General features: G+C 58.5%; 1 protein-coding gene across 2 annotated transcripts in view; it reads right to left on the bottom strand.

Moving 5' to 3' along the window:
* Positions 1 to 452: 452 nt before the first annotated feature.
* ITPR3 (inositol 1,4,5-trisphosphate receptor type 3) overlaps positions 453 to 22,633 on the bottom strand; it is a 66,913-nt gene continuing 44,732 nt past the window's right edge. For both annotated transcript variants that reach the window (XM_028508447.2, XM_036023961.1), the window contains exons 23-58: positions 22,165 to 22,294; positions 21,826 to 21,883; positions 20,692 to 20,857; positions 19,637 to 19,801; positions 19,479 to 19,553; positions 18,957 to 19,082; positions 18,132 to 18,254; positions 17,847 to 18,047; positions 16,620 to 16,871; positions 16,228 to 16,353; positions 15,997 to 16,122; positions 14,583 to 14,703; positions 13,908 to 14,098; positions 13,192 to 13,340; positions 12,947 to 13,055; positions 12,755 to 12,845; positions 12,484 to 12,653; positions 11,208 to 11,382; positions 10,853 to 11,037; positions 10,563 to 10,763; positions 10,321 to 10,431; positions 9,790 to 9,885; positions 9,574 to 9,675; positions 9,378 to 9,464; positions 8,776 to 8,886; positions 8,483 to 8,675; positions 8,143 to 8,268; positions 7,534 to 7,706; positions 6,727 to 6,891; positions 5,897 to 6,089; positions 5,342 to 5,446; positions 5,107 to 5,234; positions 4,168 to 4,333; positions 3,352 to 3,512; positions 2,191 to 2,352; positions 453 to 1,659 (exon numbers count right to left, since the gene is read on the bottom strand). In XM_028508447.2, coding sequence (XP_028364248.1) covers positions 1,591 to 1,659; positions 2,191 to 2,352; positions 3,352 to 3,512; positions 4,168 to 4,333; positions 5,107 to 5,234; positions 5,342 to 5,446; positions 5,897 to 6,089; positions 6,727 to 6,891; positions 7,534 to 7,706; positions 8,143 to 8,268; positions 8,483 to 8,675; positions 8,776 to 8,886; positions 9,378 to 9,464; positions 9,574 to 9,675; positions 9,790 to 9,885; positions 10,321 to 10,431; positions 10,563 to 10,763; positions 10,853 to 11,037; positions 11,208 to 11,382; positions 12,484 to 12,653; positions 12,755 to 12,845; positions 12,947 to 13,055; positions 13,192 to 13,340; positions 13,908 to 14,098; positions 14,583 to 14,703; positions 15,997 to 16,122; positions 16,228 to 16,353; positions 16,620 to 16,871; positions 17,847 to 18,047; positions 18,132 to 18,254; positions 18,957 to 19,082; positions 19,479 to 19,553; positions 19,637 to 19,801; positions 20,692 to 20,857; positions 21,826 to 21,883; positions 22,165 to 22,294 — 5,088 coding nt within the window. In that variant the 3' untranslated portion in view covers positions 453 to 1,590. The remainder of the gene's footprint in view (positions 1,660 to 2,190; positions 2,353 to 3,351; positions 3,513 to 4,167; positions 4,334 to 5,106; positions 5,235 to 5,341; positions 5,447 to 5,896; positions 6,090 to 6,726; positions 6,892 to 7,533; positions 7,707 to 8,142; positions 8,269 to 8,482; positions 8,676 to 8,775; positions 8,887 to 9,377; positions 9,465 to 9,573; positions 9,676 to 9,789; positions 9,886 to 10,320; positions 10,432 to 10,562; positions 10,764 to 10,852; positions 11,038 to 11,207; positions 11,383 to 12,483; positions 12,654 to 12,754; positions 12,846 to 12,946; positions 13,056 to 13,191; positions 13,341 to 13,907; positions 14,099 to 14,582; positions 14,704 to 15,996; positions 16,123 to 16,227; positions 16,354 to 16,619; positions 16,872 to 17,846; positions 18,048 to 18,131; positions 18,255 to 18,956; positions 19,083 to 19,478; positions 19,554 to 19,636; positions 19,802 to 20,691; positions 20,858 to 21,825; positions 21,884 to 22,164; positions 22,295 to 22,633) is intronic.

The following is a 22,633-nucleotide window of genomic DNA, read 5'->3' as shown; positions in this document are numbered from 1 at the left end:
CCCGTTAGGGCCTGAGAAGGGAAGGTGACAGGGCCTCTGGGCAAGGTGCTTCCCGTGCAGCCATAGGAGCCCCACCTGTCAACGGGGGTCTGGCTGGTTTCTGGCAAGGTTCTCGGGTTCCCTTCTGTTCTAGGAGCTTCTGGTAGATAGCCAAAAATAGCAGTAAACGTGGACGAAGGCACCCTGTCGCAAATGGCAGGAAGTGGTCAGCAGAGATGAGAATAGCCTGCTCGGCCCCGGTTTCCATGACTCAGAAAGATGGAGCGTGGTCCTCTGCCACCGGCCTCGCAGAAAGCCCATGTTCCAAGTTGGTGTGAGGGACAGAGTGGAGCTTGAGGCCTTGGCCAGCGGGGTCTTGGGTTGTGGTGGCTTCAGCCCTCTGGGCGGGTTCTGTGGGAGGCCACAGGGCAGGGGCACCCTGGCAGGGACACACACTCATCAGTCACTTTATAGCTCATGGAACCTTAACTCTTACTAGCAGCCTTCATGCCTGAGCTTTCTTCTGTTAGCAAGCTGAGAAGGGTTAGGGCAGGACCGGCACCCTTGTGGGGATGTGGAAGTGAGTTCTTTAGCACGTTTGCACCTGGACTCCTCGATGTGTTTTGGAATGCACACAATAAAATGCATAGGATTATGACCAAACCCAGTTATACTGCAATACAGTTCTAGTTCTGTCTGTCCAGGGACCCCTGCGAGGAATCACTGTGAGACATTGTCACTCACCTTCTCCAAGCAGCCCAAGGTGAGGCCCGGCCAGCAGGCCACATTAGCCACCACAGTCCCAGGGGTATAGGAAACAGCATCCCTTTCTATAGTTTTATTAATTTATTAAGGCAATTAACATATTAGTTCTCAGGCCAAAGATTTGTAAAACATTACACCAAAAGAAAAAAAACAAGCGGTCAAAAACCAGCCACTCGGTTGCACCCCAGCCCTGTCACTGGGGCCTGTGCCTCTCCCAGGAGCAAGGCTCGCCATCCTCAAGTCAGCAGTCCACCTGGGGCTGTGCTGAGGGGTGGCCCGGACACATAGTGAGGTCTACACCGTGTCTACACCGTCTGCAGCAGATCTGAGGCACAGAGGGAGCTGCGGGGGCAGGGCTGTGCACAGCCTGGGAATAAGTTAAGTAACAAAGCCCTAGAATCCCTAGCAACAGCATTACTGTACCTCCCCCAGAGGTGGCAGCAACCATTATGTAGTGCTTGGAATACAGAGGTGACCCCAGTCCTAATCACCCACAGGAGAAATATAAAGGAATGTCAGTTACTGCTTTAAAAGACAAAGCAACGGTCCTTTAAGAGGACTTATCTTTCTTTAAAACATTAAGGTAAACTCTCTCCTGGTGAGTTTCTGAATCTTAAGGGCTCTAGGCAGGGCTTTCAGCTCTGTGGCTCCCCTCTCCATGCTGGTCAGAGCCCAGGTTGCCTTGTCTGGCAGGAGTAGGAGCTAGAGGCTGGGTGGGCACCTAGCCTTGAGAGCTGGTGGGCTGGCTGGGCCTCCCAGCCCAAGGGAAGGGGCAGTATTTCCAGTCACAGCTCTAGGTACAAGCAGCACCTGTCTGGGCCTCTGATGGGGCCTTCGTGGCTCTCCTCAGCGGCTCATGCAGTTCTGGACATCCACGAAGCCCAGGCGTTGCCTGCGTTTCCGCTGTTCCGTCATCTATGGTTAAACAGATGCCAACAGGTCAGGCCACCCAACGCCCTCTCCACAGGCACTGCCGAGGGGCCTGTGCCCACCCTCCTACTGTGGGCCCAGCTGCCTTTCAGCACAGGTGGCAGGTCAGGACCCTCAGGGTGCAGTGAGGATGTCAGCCCCAAACACTTGTCCTCAATTAGCATGCCACAAACCCCTGATGCGGTGCAGCTGGGAAACCACCCCACCTAAAAGGGGCTGCCTAACCTCACTGTCACTGCCAGATGGAGAGGAGGACGCGCCAAGGTTCTGCTTGGCTATATCTTTCAGAGGCTCAAGGATGGGAGCCGGCTACCCCCACTCTAGCTTTCCTCGGAGGGGAGTGTGGATATGAGACCTTTGAGACCCAAGAATGGGGGCCAGGGAGAAAGAGACGTGAGGGCCCCAGTACCTACTCCCTCCGCCCCCATGGCAGGCTGGACTGTGCCCTCTCGGTGACAGTCGGAGGCTGCCTGGTGGGACCCTGAGGGCGGTTCCTGGGTCAGGCTGGGGGTGTACCTGCTCTTTGAGCTCGTTGAGCTGAGCGGTGAGGTGGGACACCAGCTTCATGGTGGAATTAAGCTTGTCCTGAAGGATCCGGATCTCATTCTGCTCCCCCTCCCCTTCGTTGCTCACCAGGGACATAGCCCTCATCCGGGGGAACCAGTCCAGGTTCTTGTTCTGAAAAAGATCACCAGTGGGGTGAGCAAGCTTGGGCCCAGCCAGAAAAGCCATGTTGAGAGCAGTGCTACCCCACCCTCGACAAAGCACTCCTCAGGGAAGCGTCACGGGAAAGTCTGAACTGACCGGGTCCTTCCCAGGGCCAGAGCGAGCTGGCAGTGAACCCGCTGCAGTGAAGGCCCAGCACGGTGACAGGCTGACTTCCGTTAGGCTGCCTCGGTCTGTCACTGCTATTGGCACCATCTGTTCACTCTCACAACACCCCTGGGCGGGGGGCGCTCTGCACCAGACCCCAAACCTCTTTCCTTCCCTTCGCTCTGCCCCCTGACACGAATGCCCCACACCCCAGGAAGATTCGAGTCAAACAGATGGCACGACCGGGGAGCAGGAGGCCTGCTGAGGATGCTGGATCTGACACATGACTGAGAGGCAAAGCCATGGTCCCCAGGACGGAAGGGATGGGAGGGGTACCAGGCAGCTTTCTGGTTCCTTGTGGCAAGCTGTGAATTCTCAGACCAACTGATAAACCTGTACTCAAAGATCAGTTCAAATTACAGACTTAAACACAGGGAACTCTTTTCTTCCCACTAAATATGTCTTTGAGCCTGCAATGTATGTGCTGTGCAGCAACTTGAAGATATGCCACATCAGTTACCCAAAAGCAATATATATATTCCCTCGGGGTGGTCCACAGCGGCAGCCAGAGCAGAGTCTGTCCTGCTCCCATGCCACCACAGCATCATGCACCCATGCCCAGGGCCACCACACCCGTCCTCTGGGGCTGATGGGTTTGCCATGGCCTTTTCTTGACAACAGAGCCCAAACAGCACCGTCTGTAGTACAGGTAGCTGGCCGGGCTCCGAGTCCCCAGGGGCTGGCTCCAGCAGCTGCTCTGCTCCCCTCCTGGCCTTTCAACAAGTGTCCACTGCTGTCCCGCATCACCCCCGGGCCTCCCCGGTCAGTGCAGCTGGCCGTAGCCACCCCTCCCAGGGCCCACACCTTGATCATCTGGGCCACGTAGCTCTCAGGCCCCGTGTAGTCTGTCTTGTTTTTCACACGGACCAGCACGATGAAGTACAAGTAGTTCCACATGTTGTGCTCAAACTTGATGTGCTCCTCAAATGACACCGTCTTGTTATCAAACTTGTCTCTCTCCAGACCTGAGGATGTAGAGAGTGAGGATGAAACCACCCGCCCCCAAGAATCCCTGTGGGCCGGCAGGGCCGCACACACCACCTCTGCGGCAGGCACATCTGTTCTCACGCTAGGTCTGACTGCACGAGTGCAGGCAACAGCCCTCTCTAGGCCATTTAGGTCACTTCTGTTAGCCACTTAGTGTGGAGATTCTGCCCTGCCTCAGCTGCAGCCCTCCAAAACGGCAGCTAAGGACTATGGGAGCAAGCATCAGAGTTCCTTAAACCCAGAGAAGCAGGACTTGTCCTATAGGTGACACCCATTCCTTAGCGTGAGGTGGATGGAGAGGGGACTAGCACTTCATACCAGGGATGGGAAAAGCCCTGGACTGAAACCAGAGGCTGAGGCTGCTGACTGGGCTTTGGTGTCCTCTTCAATAGTGGGTATAAAGGGATGGTTCGAGGACCTTTCCCACTCCCTCTATTACTCCAAGTTCAGGCAGGGTCCTATTGTCCCAATTCTGCGTTGAGCAGCCATCAAGCCATCAGCCCCAGGGCAGCCCCAGTGGCCACCAGAACCTGGGGAAGGGCCAAACTGAGGCTGCCACCGGCCCAGATAATGGCCCAGCCCATAGGTACCCCAGCCTGCCGTGACCTCTGCAGGAAAGGAACAAGGCCTCACCACAGATGAAGCACGTGGTCTTGAGAATCTCCTCCTTCTTCTGCTTCTCACTGCGCAGGTCAGCAAATGTGTCAATGATCACCCCAAAGATGAGGTTCAGCACAATGATGATGACAATGAAGAAGAAGAGGAGGTCGTAGACCACTCGGGCTGGGAACAGAGACTCCTGCAGGGCAGGGCATAGAGGCTGAGCCCAGTAGTCCCCAGGTCACCTGGCAGACAGGGCTGTAGTGGGGTCAGGGCTGTGATAGAGGGGCCCAGCCCACAGCAGAGGGAAGATGGCAAAAGTGGATTAAACAGCAGACTCAGAAAGGAGGCCAGCTGAGACAAAGCCCTGGAGAAGGAGCTGAGCTAGAGGCTAGGCCTGTGCCTGCCCCCAACTTCTGGTTAGGGGAAGGGTCCAAGTTGAACCCCTCTGCCCCACCCTCAGTACACCAGGCCTCACATGTTCTAGAAACCCTCTGTCTGACCAGGGAGAGGGCTTCCCACCCCTATGAGACTGGGGACAGTCTGCTGTTCTGGGAAGGCTGGGCTGCCCAAGCCAAACCCTGAGGCCTCTCTATGAGGCCCCTGCTGTGGGCTGGGGCTCTACCTCGCAGAGGAAGCCAGTGCGGCCCAGAGACACGCCCACCGGCGGACTCAGGCCTTCCCCAGTCTGGGCGAGGCTTGGTTACCGAGGTCTCCCCTCACAGCATCCACGGGGAGCTAGCTGGCAGGGTGTCTGCACAGACCGGGGTGAGGACGGCCCAACAGTGTAACAGCATATGGACTGAGTGGGAAAGCGCAGAAAGGAGGGTACAAACAGGGGGCTTATGACACCGAAGACTGAAGGGCCAAGCTGCTCTGTCTGGCTGTGGCCTGAGGGTGGGACGCTCACAGCTGCTGACCTGGCCAGGGCTTAAGCCAATTGGATTTGGAAGTGGGGTGGGTGGTGCTCACATCTTTGGAGGGCTTGCGGAGAATGTCACCGACGCCGCCACCGTTGCGCAGCCCATGGTTCATGACAGTGACGATGCACATCAGCAGGGTGTCACAGGCTCGCTCTGTAGGGTCCAGCTCCCCGTCCTCTGTAAGCAGAGCGTGCGTGCTCATGCTCAGGCCAGGCCACTTGCCTCCACCCCACCCCACCCCACCCCACCCCACCCCACCCAGAATGCCAACGCACTGCCCTCACCTTCCAGACCCTCGGGCACTGTGACCTCTGAGACACAGCCTACACCGTCCCCACTGCACGTGTCCATAAATGTGGCAGCTCCATGTGGCATCCCCAGGGGGCTGGCTACAGGGGACATGAATGAGGTCAAATGCCTAGTCTTATCCTCTCCCTGGTTCACAACCTCCCCAGCATCACAATCCCCAGGAAGCCTTCCCCGATCCTGCCAGCTCCCCACTATGTCTGGCTACAACAGAAGGGTCTTCATGCCCCTGCCTGCCCCCGTCAGGTTGTGCAACCCCAGGCCTGGCACATGGGCAGCCCCTGCAAATACTGAGTTTAACATGAATGATAAGGTCTGCGAGCCAAGTGGCTCCTCTGGTAGCCGGACACCCAAGGCTCTCCCACCCCGCAGTCTGTACCAGGGAAGAGGGAGGTATGAGATAGAACCCCCCAGAATCCAGTACAAGAAACTGAGGCAGGGGGTTAAGCAGTCCCAGGCCCTGGCCCTGGTCCTGGTGTCAGTCACTTGGAAAGGCCCTCTCATCCCACACCACCCAGCAAGGGGCCCCAGACCTCTGGAATGGTTGCTGGGCAGCCGGTCAACCTCGAGGATGAAGTCATCCTTGAGGAAAAGGAAGCCGACGATGGAGAAGAGGTAGACGAGAATGAGGGCCAGCAGGGCGGTCAGCAGGATGGAGCGGCCGTTGCGGGTCACGCTCTTGATGACATTGAACAGAGTCTCCTCACGGTAAATGAGGTCAAAGAGCTGCAGGGCAGAGACGAGGCCTTGAGGGCCTGGGGATGCCGCTGGGCCCAAGGGCTGCATGGCTGCCCGTGGTTTCCCAAGGTCTCCCCAGTGGTCTGTGCTTGGGCAGGCATAGCCCCGCCTGCAGGCCCGGTATGGAAGCTTCTGGAAGGAACCTGGGGTTCTCAGTCTGAGGAAAGGGATGGACCAAGGGGCAGGCAGGTGCCACACACAGAGGGAGGGGACGGCCAACTCTGATGGTGCGCTTGCTACGTGTGATCGATGTGCCTTAGCTCGTTTCATCCTCAGTTATTCTAGAAGGTGGACGCTGTTAAATATCCATTTTACAGATGGGGACACTGAGGCATATAGCTGCGAAGAATCCTGTCCAAAGTCACATAGCTAGTAGTAGCTAAACCAGGATGGTCTGGTGCCAGAGTCCAGGCTTAAACCAGCACCATGCAGGGGTGATGGGTCAGACAGAGGCCAGGAGTGGCCATCAGAGCCTTGAAGGCCCGTTTGGGGTCAAGCTAAGGACTGGAAATCCACTCCTTCAGGCCCAGCAGCAGGAGGACATGACAGAGACTGGTGCTATAGAACCACGAGCGACTCACCCTACACGGCCCCAACTGCCGCCTGACCCCTCCGCAGGTCTCACCAGGATGCTGTAGAAGAGCTCATGCGCAAAGAGGCCCAGGACACTAGTCAGGATGTAGCCCACGTGGTAGAGGAACTCCATGTCCATGACCATGGCCTTATAGCCCCGGATGAAGGTGCCACGGTTGCCCACGAAGCTCACCACGAACACAATCTTGTTGGTCAGCTGGGGGCGAGTAGAGGGCATGGGGGTCAGGCCCCACTGCCCACCCTGAATCTCCACCCCCACAACCCTGCCCACTGTCCAGCTCAGAGGCCACGCCTTCTGTGGAGTGGATCTGAGCTGCTCCTGCTCAGCCTAGCAGACACGGCATTAATGAAAATGCTTTCAGAAATGCACCTGGGCTCCTGGGACTAAAATAAAGGAGAAGCTACCTGGGTCCCCTAGTTCCAGGAAGAAAGTAATATAAGTAAAAGGACAAGATCACCCTCAGCCTTCACAGTGACTAAGTTAGGAAAAGACAGCCCCCGTGCTCAGCATCTGTCAGGAAATTGCCATAACATACAAATCTTTGCTGTATATAAATCTTTGCTGTCCTCAATGGGAACAGTGCATGTGGGCGGGGCAGCTCACACCGTGTACACAGCAGCCCTGAAGCTGGGGCTCTAAAATGACTCCTGGCTGGATGGCTATCTCTAGTGCCAGCTTTCCAGGTTGTCTAGGGAGACAGAGCAGGCATGGAGGGGTCCCCACTGCAGGTCCATAATGAATTTGGGATCCCCAACCCAGGGACAAGGGGGTGGGGCAGAGCAGTGCCCGCTGGGAGGTGGCTGGTTGGTTTGGGGTGGGGGCTCCCCTGGCACTCACATTGAGGGCACCCAGGATGTTGAGCGTGGGCCCAATGCCCAGGTAATAGATGGAGCGCAGGATGAGCGCCACGATGAGCGGACGGACGCTGTAGCGATTGGTGAACAGGGCAGTGATGGAGAAGCAGATGAGAATCCAGAAGAGCAGCGAGATGAGTGGGGAGTCCAGCACTCCTGGGGCCGGAAGCAGGGCTAAGCATGACGTGCTCGAGCCCCCCACACCCCAATGGGCCCCAAGAAACACCTCTTCCTGGAAGCCTTCCCTACTAAGTGCCTAGTCACCTGGTTTTAGGGAACCCCATCACACCTGCATCACTAGGCCTAAGGTGGGAGATAGTCTCCAGCTACTGGCATCAAATGTGGTCTCTGGCTCGTGTGCGTGTACAATGTGTGTGCTGTCTCCAGAGGTCAAGGACCCTGTCCGTCCCACTGGACCACACCTGTGTCTCCCCACAATGGGGCGTGCAGCCCAGCGGGCAATGTACGGAAGTGCTCCTCTTCAGTCTGCACCTGGTCCCCTCATAGCTTAGCTGGTCCCCAGGCTCTCCCCAGTCCAGGGGAGGAGGCCTGTGAGCTCCAAGGTCCCTGCCTGCCAGCCCCCTATCCTGACCTGTGGATGCACCCTCCACGTAGGGGTAAAAGAAGGCGATGATGATATTGATAAACACGGCCAAGTTGAAGGAGATGCTGCCCCACAGGGTCATGCGGCGAGAGAACCAGTAGATCAGCGGCATGCCTGAAGGAGGAGGCTGGTGTGAGAGGGGCCCCGATCAACACCATCTGCTCACCCATCATGGGCCCACTGCACACACAAGCCCCAGCCCCCCCTCCAGAGGAAAGCACTGGAGCCCTCCTAGGAGTGAGGGTGGGGCAACCACCAGCAGATAAGGGAGGCAATGGGGAGCAGCATCGGGCCCAGCCCTGCCCTCCCGCCCCGCTGGGGTCCTCACTGCGGAGCTTCCGCTGCCACTCCATCTCGTTGTGCAGGAAGGAGGACTGGTCGAAGAAGTCGCTCACTTTGCTGCCCTGCTCATCCTGTTCTGTGGTGGTGAAGAGCCGGTGCTTGGTCTCCTCTGTCAGGAACTGGCAGATGCCAGGCACCGGGAACACAATCTGCTCCATGCTGCGGTCCTGCCGCACGATCTGGCACATATAGGCACATGGTCGCACCTGGGCTGAGGCCTCCAGGGCCGAGCTCATGGCCCTCACCGCCCCCCGCGCCCCTGCCACCGTTAGTCTCCACCTCAATCTGGGACGTGTGGTTCTCGTAGTAGGCCAGTGGGTCCTCCTCCTCCTCCTGCATAGGTGCTGAGGACTTGAGCATTTGCGACAGCTGCTTATTGTTGAGGCTGAGCTGGGGGTGGTGAAGGCACTGACGTCAGGCAGGGCCCACAAGGCCTGAGCCCAGCCCCAGCCCCAGCCCCAAAGGGGTAGCAGGGAGTGGGAGAGCCACGTCCAGACAATCCTATGATAGTGCCCTCAGTGCTGCCCAGGTGTGCCCTCAGTCCTGCTCTGGGCTTGCAGACCCTGCACAGACCCACCCATCCACTCCAGCCTTGTTCCTCTTTCTAAGTCCTGGTTTCACCCCTGAGCCTCAGGCCCCCAGTTCTAGCTTGGTTCACAGATCCTTACTTTTAACTTAGATCCAGGCCACGTCCCCTGGCCACAGCTCCACCCTGAGTTCTTGGTCCTGCCTACCTCATCCCCCAGCCAGAGCCTCCCTGGGGCATGGCCCCGCCCTCAAATCCCACCCTCCCATCCCCATAACTGCCCACCCACTCTCCTGCCAGCCCCGCCCCTAGACCTAAGCCCCGCCCCCACACCCAGCCCTGTCTAGACCCCCACCATGGAAGAGATGCCCTCAGCCTCCTCCTCTTGGATGCGCTTCACAGGCTTCAGCAGATGCTGCAGCTGTTTGTTGTGTCTGGAGAGCTGAGTGAGAAGGCAGTGCACAATCACTCCCAGCGTAGTTGCTGGGAGACAGGGTCACCAGGGACTGGGCCTGCAGGGTGGGACTGGGTCCACGGGGTGGGGCTGGTACCTGCAGCGCCAGGATGTAGATGTTGTGGCCCACTTCACGTGGGCTCACCTCTGAATTCTCACGCTCCTCCTCCTGCAGGTAGGCCTTCTTGATGACGTCCACCTGGCGGGGCAGTGGCTGCTCGAATGCTCTCTTCCTGGGGTTTAGGGCAGGCTAGACCCTAATCCCCATGCCCATATACCCCAGCAGGGCCCCTTCCCACCTGCCCAGGCTCACCAGCTCCTGGGGCCGCAGGCTGATCAGGATGCGCTCAGCATTCTCACTGTCATGCCGACTCTCCATCAGAGCCAGAAGCAGCTTGGAGGCATTGTCCTAGGGGGAGGAGGGAGACAGGACACAGTCTGAGGCCCCACCCCCACTGCTGAGTACTCTGTAGCAGCCCCTCCCAGCCTCCCTATCCCCGAAGCTTGCTGAGAGGTGTTCTGCATATTCAGGCCACCCACAGGCCACCTTCACCCCCACACTATGGCAGGCTCACTCAGCCACCCCAGGCAGCATGCACATACACAGGAGGCCTTCGGATAAACCATGAATATGTTTGCTTCTAGAGTAACTGCTCACACATTCACTCGAATGTCCAAATAAACATGCACGTATTATACAGGTACAAACTGCACACACCACCACATGCTTATACATGCGGTACTCACACTACACATGCCAGCATGCATGTTACATGTCACAGGCATGTGTGAACACGCGCCTCGTGCACACCTACACACTCACGTGGGCTGCCATGAGCCCCACCTTGAGCTGCAGCACCAGGTCCATTCGGTACTTGCACAGGGGACTGATATCGTTGAGAATCAGCGCGGTGATGATGTCTATGCCGTTGGACTCATGCGTCACAATGCAGGTCTGGCAGAAGCAGTGTGGGGACACAGGGCCCAGGCCCCTCAGAACCGTGGTGGCTCCAGGGCCACAGCCCCTCCCCTGCCCGGCCTGCTCCATCCTCCCACACGTCCATGAGGCCACCGGCTGCTGCTCACCTGGTTTTCGTGGCAGGGGCCCTGGCAGTACTCAGTGAGGGTTTCCAGGGTCTGAATGACGAGGCCCACGTTGTCCTCATTGATGTAGAGCCCCAGCAGCCCCAGGCCTCCGGTGGTGCTTCCGCACATGATGTCCAGGAACTGCAGCGTCTCACACACCAGGTTGTAGTTGGTCTTGTTGTTCTGACAGCGCAGGAAGTTCTGTGGAGCAGACGAGGTGGGCGTGGCACAGCTGGGGACCGGGCTGGCTGGGCAGCGGGGAAGGGGCGGTTGTGTGACAAGGGGCTCACCTGCAGGTCCCGGTTGTGGTTCTCACACAGCAGCTGCAGAAAGCGCAGGATGGGCTGCATGATGAGTACGGACGTACCCATCTCATTGCTCTGCGCACGCTCGCCCACCTCGTGCCCCCGGCGCAGGCTGGGGCCCAGCGAATAGCGGGATGAGGAGCCAGGCATGGAGAAGGAGGCCACACGGCCTGCAGGGCAAGGCCTGGTGAGGCTGGGGCTGCTGGAGCGCCAGACCCTCACCCTCACCCTGTGTTCCCACCCTGAGCCCTTATCCCTGCCTGTGATGCCCTGCCCCTGTACCCTGTGACCCCACCCCCGCACCTCCCACCTGTCCATGTGTCCCTGGCCCAACCCTGACCTTTGGTGGTGGGGTCTGCTGGCTCCCGGTCCTCCCGGGGCTGGCTACCCAGGTCACTCATGTTGACAGCCACTGTGGACTTGGTCTCCTGCTGGGCGCGCTTCATGCGGTCATGCAGCACCTTGAAGAAGCGCTCTGATTTCTTGTCGCTTGTCATCAGGTTGTAGAAGGATTTCTAGGGGTGGATGGTTACATGGCGGCGGTTGGGGGCAGGCCCAGCACTGAGCCTGACTGTAAGCAACTCCTAGTGAAGCCCTGGAGGCCTCTGTCCTGTGCTGCAGGGACAGGGATGGGGCACAGATAGGCCCCCCAGACATGCCCCAACCAGACTGAGGATGGGGAGCCAGAGACACCCCTGCACCCTGAGACTAAGGCTGGGCGAGAGATGGTGGAAGGGCAAGGGCCTGTAACTGCTGTAACTGTGATGCTGGAAGCTGGCGCTAGCCTCCTGACCACCTTCTGTCTCTGCCCTTGGCCCTCGTCTGTGCCCACACAGCAGCCTCACCTTACTCAAAGGAAAAGCCATGCCTCCCAGTGCCCTCGAGGCCGCGTGACGGCCGGCCACCTCTCTGACCCCAGGCTCTCCCACGCACACCTCCTCCACCCCTTCCAGCCACACATGCCACCTCCTATTCACGACCTTTGTGCCAGCTGCCCGCTCTGCCTGGCACACCCTGCCCACTGTCCACACGCTCACCTCCGGGGCCTGCCTGAGTACCCTGCTAAGATACCCCTGCCCGAATGATCTCCGTCTGACACGCCCTCCGTGTTATGCAGGGATCACAGTCATTGACTATTGTCACCACTGGGATGTAAGTGCCAAGAGCACGTGGGTTTTGTCTTTTGTTCACTACGGAATATTTAGTGCCTCAGACGCTTCCAGGCACACAGAAGGCACTGGGTGCAGACTTACTGAAAGAATGGAAGAATGACTGGGGATAAAGCAACCCGGGAGGGCTTTTCGGAAGAGGTAGGCCTCTAGCTGGGCACCAAAAGCTGAGGAGGACGTGGGAGAGGTGGGATGGAGGCCTGGGCAGAGGCTGAGAGGCAAGAACGGTGGATATGATAGAGGGCAGGATGGTGGGGAGACAGGCTCAGACCTGGCTGGAGCAGAGAAAAGCGACCATGTGACACAGGGGGCAGATGTGGGTGGTGGAGCTGCCCACAGGCACTCAGCCCAGCAGCCAAGACCCCATAAATAAGCAACTTGGCACACTGTCCTCCTCCCGCCCTTTGGCGGTAAGCCCCTGGCACTCCACACCCGCCCACCCCACACCTGGATCTCGGTGTTGCCGCCATCCAGCAGGCGGATGGCCAGGCCGATGCTCTCCTGGAAGATCTTCTCGTTCTTGGTGCTGGTGATGAGGTCACACACCAACTTGGTGGCCCCCTCCTTGTCCAGCCGGCACTGGGTGGACGCGATTGCTGACCAGTCTTGGTCTAGGCCTGGAATGGGGAGACTTGCTTGAGGGGGAGCTAATGGGTGGGAGGGCCCAGGGCTGAGCAAACAGGCCACCCAGAGGCACAGCAGAGGCGGCAGCACTGACCGATGCCCATGGGGTCGGGAAGGTCCCCCCGAGAGCTGGACTTGCGGTGCTGGAGGTAGTTTTGCAGCAGCATCTTGCGTAGCTGGTTGCCCTGGGGGGAGGAGCAAGGCCCCGCAGTGTACTTCGTGCCTTTGAACCACTGGCTCGACAGTCCTGGCCCCTGTACCCTGCTGTGGGCTACCTGGCACTCACCCGGTCCCCGTACTTGGCCTTCTTGAGCAGCATCTGCTGCAGGGTCCGCAGCACCTTGACGCACAGCTTCTCCTCCGACACCATGAGGTCCTGGGTGTGCTGGATCAGCCTGGCAGCAGGAAGGAGGGCACGCTGGGGCATCCCCAATGCCTCCATCCAGACACAGCCCCCGCCCCATTCTGGTCCCTGCCTGGCCCCGCCCTGTCTCAGCTCCCGCCCCACATCACCCCAGGCGTCCCCCTCACTTGGACAGGAAGCCCCCGCTCTCGCAGCGCTGGTAGGCCTCACTGCCCTCCAGGAAGAGCAGCTCAGGCAAGTGCAGGACGTCCACCAGCACAGACAGCTCCGCCTGCACCAGGGGCCTCAGGCGCTCCTCCAGGGCCGTGATGATGTCCTGCGGTGGGCCAGATTGGGTCACCACCTCACAAGATGCACACCCCCAGGCCCAAGAGATGATGGCAGCTTGACTGCCATTCCTATGCCCCAACACTAAATAGCCCCACAGAATGACCCACGCAGGTCTGGGGGTCCCAGGCCCACACAGCCACCCTGCATAAAGCATGACATCTGTCTGCTCCAGGGCCCACGGCTTGGGAGTGGCAACCTGTCCTCTAGCCTGTGACTTTGGGCAAACCCCTTGCCCTCTCTGGGCTTGTCTCCTGCCACATGGGGATAAGCCACCACACCCTCTACCGGCCAATGAGAGAGTGGCCACAGGTGCATGGCACACACACAAGGTGCTGCCAGGACTGTGGGGTGTCCTAACCCTCTCTGAGTGCCAGCGCCACTAGCGGATCCCCGGGTTCTCCTGGTTCCCCTAGAATGACTCTGCCCGGGCCTGCGCTTAGCAGCCCCGGAGGAGGGGCCAAGCTGAACAGCCCTTTCCCAGGGAGTGTGGGCAGCACAGGAAGGGGTGCTCGCCCTTCCACAGCCGCCCCTGTGCTGGACAGTCCACGCCCACCTGTAGCTTCTCGATGATGTTCTTGTAGTCCCACTGGTTGGCAGCAGGGGTGACCCGAGGGAAGGTCCGCGTGGCCGCCTTGTAGTTGGTAGTGTTCCGCTGGGTGGCGGCCACAGAGCTGGCACCACTGCTGAGCAGCAAGCTAATGTGCGCGTCCAAGTCCATGGGCAGCGAGATGCCCCGGCCCTTGGCTGGTTGGGGAGAGGGTGGGGAGGCTCAGGCAGCCGGAGGAGCAGGCCCAGGGCTGCCACACTGGGGAACAAGGTGAACTACGCCAAGGCTCTGGGTGCAGGTGTAGGGACCCCCATCCTGGCCCCACTTGGACTGAGGCACCCTCTTCCCCTTTTGGGGTAAAAAGAGGGAGTTTCTGCCTCTTCAATTTCATGCTGGATCCACCCTGACCCCTCCGCTTCCCCACTCTCCCTAATAACTGGCAGTCCCCCCTCCTGCCTGAGGCCACGGGCCAGCACAGCACTCTCCTCCAGGCAACTGACTCAGGGGAGAAAAGAGCTTCTCAATTGCCAAGATGCCAGTTAGACACCAAGAAGGACTTACTGAGAAGCACCTGGGAGCAGAGGATGGGCGAGCTTAGGGGTAACTGCTGTGAGGCAGGTGTCCCCGTGGAGCAGGGCCAGGAGGGGCGGTGGGAGCCAGCCGGCGCCCCGGCACACTCACCCACCATGGCGAGGGTCCGGATGCAGGCCTCCACCGAGCCCTTGTGCTGCTGCTGCAGCCACGGACAGTCGAGCAGCCGCGCAGTGGACTGCAGCAGCTGTACCACGATCGTCTGGTGTGTCTGCGAGAAGGGACAGCTGCTGCAGCCCGGCCCACCCTCCACCCTGGGCAGCGGCCCAGGGACCAGAGCCCACTGAGAAGGGCACGGGTGGAGGGGCAGCCTCCAACAGCTACCACGTGCTTGGTGCCAGCTGGAAAAAGGTGCCCCTCTCTGTGCCCAACCCTCCAAGTGTCCACAGCAGCCCTGGGAGAGCTCCCAAGGTCCAGCTCTGGGGCTTCCAGCTCTACTGCTGACATTGTCTTCCTTTAAAAGATTTTTAAATAAATTAATGTTGTGGAAAAGTGATATATTTACATGGTTCAAAAACCAAAAGGTAGCCCTGGCTGGTGTGGCTCAGTAGATTGAGCACCAGCCTGTGAACTAAAGGGTCACCAGTTTGATTCCCAATTAGGGTATATGCCTGGGTTGCAGGCCAGGTCCCCAATATGGGGTGTGCAAAAGGCAACCACACATAGATGTTTCTCTCCCTCTCTTTTTTCCGTACCTTCCCCTCCCTAGAAATAAATAAATAAAATCTTTTAAAAAAAAGGCACACTTTAAGAAGTCTCACCCCTGTCATTCGACCCCACAATCATTCTCCCACATTCTGCCTCTGGGGCGGATGAGAAGTAGGGAATGCTGATACAAATGACCAGAGTCCCACAGTCCCAAAGAGGTCCCAGGGCCCAAACACATGGGTATCAAAATAAACCCACCCTTGCTGTGAGGGGACCCACATTCTCCTGCTCTCTCTCAGCCACACTATCCCCCCTGTGCCCCCATCCCTCCACCTGTAGGCAGCCCCTTCCACTGGTTTCCTGCAGCAGGTGCGGCTCCTCGCCTAAGGGAACCTGGCTCTTTCATTCCGGGGCTTTGGGGCTGTGAAGTCTGAGCATCGGCTGAGAGGCTGTGACCCCTTTGGTGAGTGGAGTCAGAGCCCCGCTCACCGTCCAGCCTGCCCGTTTCTGTCCTAGGGACACCGAGACCAACACTGAGCTTCTCTGTGTGCCACTTTCCCGATTTTGGTTTTGGCTCTGCTGTCCACCATGGTGAGCATGCCCACCTTGACTTTGGTGAGCCAGTGCAGCCAGGCATCCCCGGCCACCCCAGACCCATCACACCAGGTGAACTTAGGAATTCCTGCTCTGTGGTACAGTACAGCTCCCACCTCTGTCCTGATCACAGAAACTGTGCAGCTAACTAATGCTCTTGTATGGCCTTCTGCAATGTCTTTATGCATGACCAGCAAATACGAACATGCATTCTGATTTCCCCCCTTCCCTGTGCAAAGCTCTCAGGGACAGGAAAGCTCACCTGCAGGGAGGTGCTGTTCTCAGAAAATGGGGAGCTGAAGAAGGCGTTCACGGTGTCCAGCACGACGGTCAGCACATACTTCTCCAGAGTGGGGTCAGCCCCGCGTTTCTCCCGCTTACTGCAGACCTGGGGCAGGACAGACAGATGCCTGGGTCTGTTGTCCAGCACACAGGCCCCTCCACGGCCACCCCTGGAAGGCTTCCTGGGCCACCAGCCACCACAGGGACGGACCCGAGCCATGTCCAGGGTGAAGTTCTCAAAGAGTGTCCAGATGTGGTTGCTCGTGTAGATCTCCTTCATCTCCACCTCTGTGTCCACGTAGCAGTGGTTCACGAAGTTCACATAGGCCATTTTCACCTGGGAGGCCGGGCGGGAGGTCAGGGGCACACACAGGGCCCCCCACCCACCCAGGCTCTGTCTCTGCACTCCACCGAACCCCAGTCTCCCCCTTGTTTTCTGCCCACAACCCCACCACCCTCCCAAGCCCCATCCACTGCCACACCTCCCTCCCCTCCCAGGGCAGAAAGGCTGCTCAGCCTGGATCAGGCACCCATCCCCCACAGCCTTCCTCCACATGCAGCCACTTCTCCCAGCCCCACTGTCCCCGCGTGGACACGGCCCACCTCAGTGATGCAGTCCTCATGTGTCACCACGGACACCACGTCCTCCAGGGGCAGCAGGGAGGTGCACTTGATCTCAGTGTAGACATTCTTGCCCTCGGCGCAGGCAGCCAGCAGGTCCACCAGGGAGATGTGGTACATGAGGGGGCTGTGGTCCTCCACGCCCTCCCGGGCAGCCTTCATCATGTCCAGCAGGTGGGCCAGCGAGGCCTTGTCATTGTAGAACACGACCACGTCGTCGCCTGCGTTGGTCAGCTGCAGGCAGGAGGGGACACATGTCGGGCCCCTCGGCCGAGCAGGCCCTGGGCCCCACCCCTCTCCTGCGCTTCCCAGGGAGAGAGTGGGACTCTGACCCCTGCCCTCACCCGACACTCAGGAGACCCTCCCCTACCTGAGTTTTTGGGGTTTCCTGGCCCTCAGGGCCCTCTGCCATCAGAGACACCAAACCCCGGACCCAGAAAGTACCCCCTCTTCCACTAGGAAAAGAAGTCCCACTTGGGCTTGTCTCAGAGACACCTCCTCCAAGGAGCCCTTTCCAATCCTAGCTCCACCCAGCTGACCCCCTCCCTCCTGTGTTCCCACAGTGTGTGATTTGAACCATCAAGGGGCACCAGGGCATCTCCTCCGGTCAGCGACTGTGCTGTCCACATAACATGGCAGCAGTGAGCGGCCAGCATGGCACAGCGCTTCCAGCCCACGGCGCGTCGTTTGTGAGCCCCTCGCCTCACGTCAGTGCTGGCTCCTTCCTCTCCTGCCCGCCCCGTGCTGCAAGCCGCCCAGGCAGAGACCACCTTTGCTCCGAATGAAACTCGGCCCCCACCCTTCATGCCTTCGGTCATCAGGTGTTTACTGAGCACCTACTATGTGCCACATGCCAGGGGCTTGGCAATGAGCACAAAGAATATGGTCCCTATATCCCCCACCCCCAAGCTTACACCCGACTGACTTTCCCAAGTACACAAGGTTGTCAGCACCAGGCAGGTACTTTTAAATCAGTGACAATAAATGATAAATGAAGGATAAAGGATAAAGGATAAGTGATAAAATGCATGTCTGAGTTCTTCCAGGCCCTTGTCTGAGTTCTGTTAGGCTGCAGCCCCTCCACAGCCCAGTACTCCTTCCGTGGCCCGCTAACTCTGGGCCTGGCCACCCAGGTTCTGTGTCCTGCCACCCAAGACCCCCTCTGTGGCCACCACCCGAGTCCCATGAGACTCCCGGCCCCGCCCTCACCTCAGTCATGATCATGTCCTGGCACTTCTTGACGTACTTGCCCTCGGCCTTGATGACGGTGTGCAGGAAGTCCAGGTACTGCACGTGGCGCCCGTGGGTGGCCAGCAGGTGCACGAAGTGCTGCAGCACGGGCTCGCCGACCTCGGAGCAGAGCTGGTAGTTGTTCAGGAAGATGTGCTGCATGGTCTCTGCCTCCAGCAGCTGGGTAGCAGGCGTCCATCAGAGAGGGGGTCTGGGCCACCCCACCGGCCACCCGCCCGCCCCACGCCCCATACCACCCCTCACCCCTGGCGTGAGGAAGAGGTGCAGGTGCTTGTGCAGCAGGGCCTGGTTGCCGGGGTTCCCTGCACAGAACTTCTGCAGGAACTGGTGCGTGTAGCGTAGGATCTCCATCATCTTGGCATCGCCCTGGGCACAGAGGGGAGAAGGTGCTGGGCTCCCCACAGGAAGCAAGGTGTGGGGGTGGATCAGGGCTTGGGTTCAAGGTAAAAGCTGCACCTCCAGGCCAGGATATGGAAGTGTGAAGGGCTGAGGGTCAGAGGACAAGATGAAGCTGGAGTGGGAGAGCACAGGTTAGGGGTCGGGGTCCTGCAAGCATTGGGATGATGTCAGGGTCAAGAGTCAGGGTGAAGATTGGGACATTTCAATACCAACCAAGGTCAGCCAAGGTGAGGGGTGAAAAGGTCAGAGGTTGAGATGAGGCTAAGTTTGGAATCAGAGGCCAGGTGAGGAACTAAAGTCAGGGGTCAGGATGAGGCCAGAGTTGACATTACAGGTCAGGGAGAGGCGAGAGTCAACAGTTAAGATGAAGCTGAACCTATCAGGATTAGAGCACAGAAGAAGACAGAAGCTGGGATCTGGGTCAAGAATGCGAGTGCGGCTGGGGTCAAATACAGGTCCAAGTGGGTCAGGATGGTGGGCAGAGGATCAAAGGTTGAGATTGAGATACTAAGATTGTATTGAGGGGTCAGGGTGTGCCTGGGGACAGGTCAGGGCAAAAGGTCAGGGTGAGCATGGGTCAGGTCAGCATTAGGTAATAGTGGTTTGGGTGGAGTTCAGGTTCTGGGTGAGGCTGCTCTGGGCAGCCAGAGGTCAGCAGTCAGAGGTCACCTTGTCATAGGGGATCTGCAGCAGGTCCAGCATGACCTTGTGGGCATCCATGTTCTTGAGCAGCCGCTGCTGCTTCTTCCTCATCTGTTCCCCAACGCCACACATCTTGTTCAGCCGCTCCAGGATCTGGGGGGACAGCGGTGAGCCCAGAGCTCCCTCCCTCCTCGTCAGCTTCCCCTGCCCCCAGCCCCCAGAGCCTGGCTCCAGCTCACACGGGGACAGGACGGGGGAAGGAGCCGAGGCCACCGAGTCAGATCTCCCTAACAAGGCAGGGGAAGCACGAAAAACCCAATTCCACCCGTGAAAGTAGAACAATATGACTGTGAAATGGAATTTCATTAAATTCCTTCAGCCCTAAAATAATTCCATCTGGACCTTGGCAGGGCTGCTTTCCACTTTCGGGGAAAGCTGGAAGATGTCTATTGCAAGGGCCAGTGGCCGGCAGAGCTGGGAGGAGGAAGAGGCCAGGCCCCGGAAGCCTCTGGGCAGGCAGACCCAACCCTGACGACCCCCAGCACTCACGCCCTTGACGATCTGATAGTTCTCACTGCTCTTCTCCCCAGGTGGGGGCAGAAAGCTTTCCTCGTCAGTGGGCCGCTGGGGACACAGGGGGTTGGAGTCAGCCAGGCCCAGCCGCTCCCCACCCCAGGGCCCTCCCACTTCTCCACAACCCCACACACCTCCTTCTTGTCTTTGGCAGTGCCAGCCTCCACCTCCTCGCCCTTGCCGCTGCCCTTCTTGTCCACCCACAGCTCTGACTTCTCCACCATGGTCCGCAGCCGGTCCAACTCCGACTTGATCACCTTGTAGTTCTCCACGTCCTGGGCTGAGATCAGCAGCTGCACCTGAAGGTGGAGGATGGATTTGCCTGGGGAAACAGGCACGCGAGGACCCCTGCCTCAGAGAGTCCCAGAGCCTGTTCTGCTCTGGCCTCTGCTCCTGGCATCTCCACTCCACCATTCCTCTGCACTGAGTCAAATCCAGCTCAACGTTTGTAAGTCTAGCACCTCCAGGAAACCCTCTCTCATGGCTGTAGCCCTCCTTGCACTCCCTGCCATGAGGGCCTCATCACCTGGCTTCAGTCACTCACTGCCTCATGTCACATGCTGCTATGGCCTGTCACTTGTTCACTTGGACCCTAACCAGGGCAGGGCAGAACATACTGGCACCACTGAGAGCTGGCTGAAAGAGGGGCCTGGACCCCGACTCCCTCACCCTGCCGCTCTGTAAGACAGCAGTGAGCAGTAACCACGTGGTCAGGGCTGCTGCAGGAACTCCACAGATGCAAGTGCAATGCTCAGTGCCTGGTACACAGCAAGCCCTTGTTAAATGCCAGTCCGATTTCACAGGGAGCCACCAAGACCATATGACATCACAATAACAAAAGCCTAGCGAGGACTGACTGCATGCCAGGCGTGATTTGAAGCACTTAGCAGAGGTGTGCGGGATAGAGCTTGCAAACTGTCAAGGGCCGTCCACATCATAAGAAATGAGAAGTCTTGAGCCAGAATGCAAAGAGATAAAAGTACCCAAGACTTGGCCCTCACCTCTAAAGAGCTCAGCAAGGCCAAGAACCCCAAATGTGCTGTGAGTGTGAGCTCCTCCATCACTGCAAACCCCCAGTGCAGGCCAGTGTGTGGCCAGGGCAGCCTGCCTGCTCAGTGGAGGGGCCAGGTGGTGCTCGGGACTCCCTCCCCACTCCGCGAGGGCCAGGGTGCTGAGGTGGGGGCAGCACCTGCTTGAAGGTGTGCATGGCTTCCTGGCGCTGGCTGAAGTGCTTGAAGAGCAGCTGCAGGGCCCCCGAGACCAGCGGCGCGTAGTCGTGCATGGTGAGGTGGATGAGCACTCGCAGGAACATGCGGCCGCCCTCGTCGTCCACCTCCAGCATGCTGCTCGTCTTCCTGCGGCACCGGGGCGGGCGAGGACGCTGCACTCCCTGACACCCACTCAGCAGACCCAGTGCCCAGTGTGACATGTACTAAAACTACTGACATTTTCTCACCAGTTTATAAATAGCCCGGCCCTGAGCTCCCAAAGTGACCCCCACACTCCTTCGGGTCCCACAGGACTCCCCTTGATTAAGCAGCTGAAGTAAAGATTCAAGAGGACTCATGGACAGAGCTGGGGCCATGAACACGTAGGAGAAAGAGCTACATCTTTATTTTTATCAGCCTCTAACCAAAATGTAGCACTTTCTTCAATGAGAAAAAATTAGCAGTACCTGTGACACTGAAACATCACAGATGTTTTCACATCACTTTAGAGTCGTTACAGAAATTGTGAAACACTGTTTACATCCATCACTACTTCAAAGTCATGGTACTAATCACACCCTGGCACAACTCGTTACTTAATGTGCTAATAAACAGTCACTCCAAATTTGTTTTCTTCAATATTTTGGTAACTGTATCTCAAGCCACAGGTTTCCTTTGTAACTTTTATGTAATTTATGTTCTGAATTTTAAAATGCCATCTCAGAAGGGGTCCAAAGCTCTCACGTGAGGCAAGGGTGTGCCGCAGAAGTGGTGAGCCCCCAGCTCCTGGCCCTCTCCCCACTCCAGCCCTCCAAAGAGCAGGCGGCACGGACCCAAGGAGGGGGTGGGGGACATTCTTCCAGCCACCTGGCCAAGTCCTGAAGCACAGAGGCACAAACGCCCTGCATGGAAGCTGGGGAATGGCCATGATGTCTCTGGGGCCCAAGTGTCCCCTACATCACTGGACAAGGGAGGTTCAGAGCACACAGCTGGGGAATGACAGAGGAGGCAGAGGCCAGCCCCGCCTTGGGAAATGTGGGCCATCCTGAGGGGGTCGCAAGCCTATGTCGGTACCAGCTACCCAACCCCACACAAAGCCCCACCTCAACCCTTACCCCACTCCAAACATGGCCTCTGCCTGCTCCCCGATGCGATCCAGGTTCATGTTGGCAGCTGTGGGGAGCAAGATGGGCAGATGGGCACAAGGACCTTGGGCAGATCCTTGCCCCTCCATGGGCCTCAGTTTCCCCATTTAGGAAATGAAGGGAATGATTCCTGCCCTTCCCCTCTCACTATGGCAACTAAGTGAGACAATGGAGAGGAAAGGCCTTTGCAGGCTGGGAAACAGGGAAGGAAGCCCAACTGTCCCCCCAGCCTCCTCCACAGCTATTGTCCCCCCAGGTGAGTCAGCCTCAGCCTCAGGCAGGGTGAAGCCGGGGGGGGGGGGTGCTCACTGGTGGAGTCGAAGGCAGGGGCTGTGCCGTCGGCCCCACTGTCCTGCATGGGAAACACCTCCACAAACTCCTTCTTGAAGACGGACAGCAGGTAGGAGATGCGGTAATCCAGGCGGACGTTGAGGATGAACTGGAGAAGGGGGGGATGGGGTCAGGACTGGTCTGAAGACAGGAAACCAGTCCTGCCCCTGCGGGGGTGGGGGTGGCGACAGGTATGCTGCAGGAGCTCCGGCATTCAGCACAGCTCTTTGGGGTACTCCGGGACATCATAACCAAAACATCCAAGACCCTTCTCCCCAGGGAGGTCTAGGGTGCCCTCCCCCAGCTCCTGTACCTCCTCTCAGAATGAAGCGAGACCACTCCCAACAAAGACCACTAGCCCCTTTCCCAGGCTGGATGCTGACAGAAAAGGGAAGCTCCCCAGATCCAAAGGCCCAGGCTTACCCTCCCATCCTGTCCTGCCTAATGG

The sequence above is a fragment of the Phyllostomus discolor genome, chromosome 4 (assembly GCF_004126475.2).
Source record: "Phyllostomus discolor isolate MPI-MPIP mPhyDis1 chromosome 4, mPhyDis1.pri.v3, whole genome shotgun sequence".
In the NCBI taxonomy this organism is placed as follows: domain Eukaryota; kingdom Metazoa; phylum Chordata; class Mammalia; order Chiroptera; family Phyllostomidae; genus Phyllostomus; species Phyllostomus discolor.
This window is presented reverse-complemented; position numbering and strand designations above follow the sequence as displayed.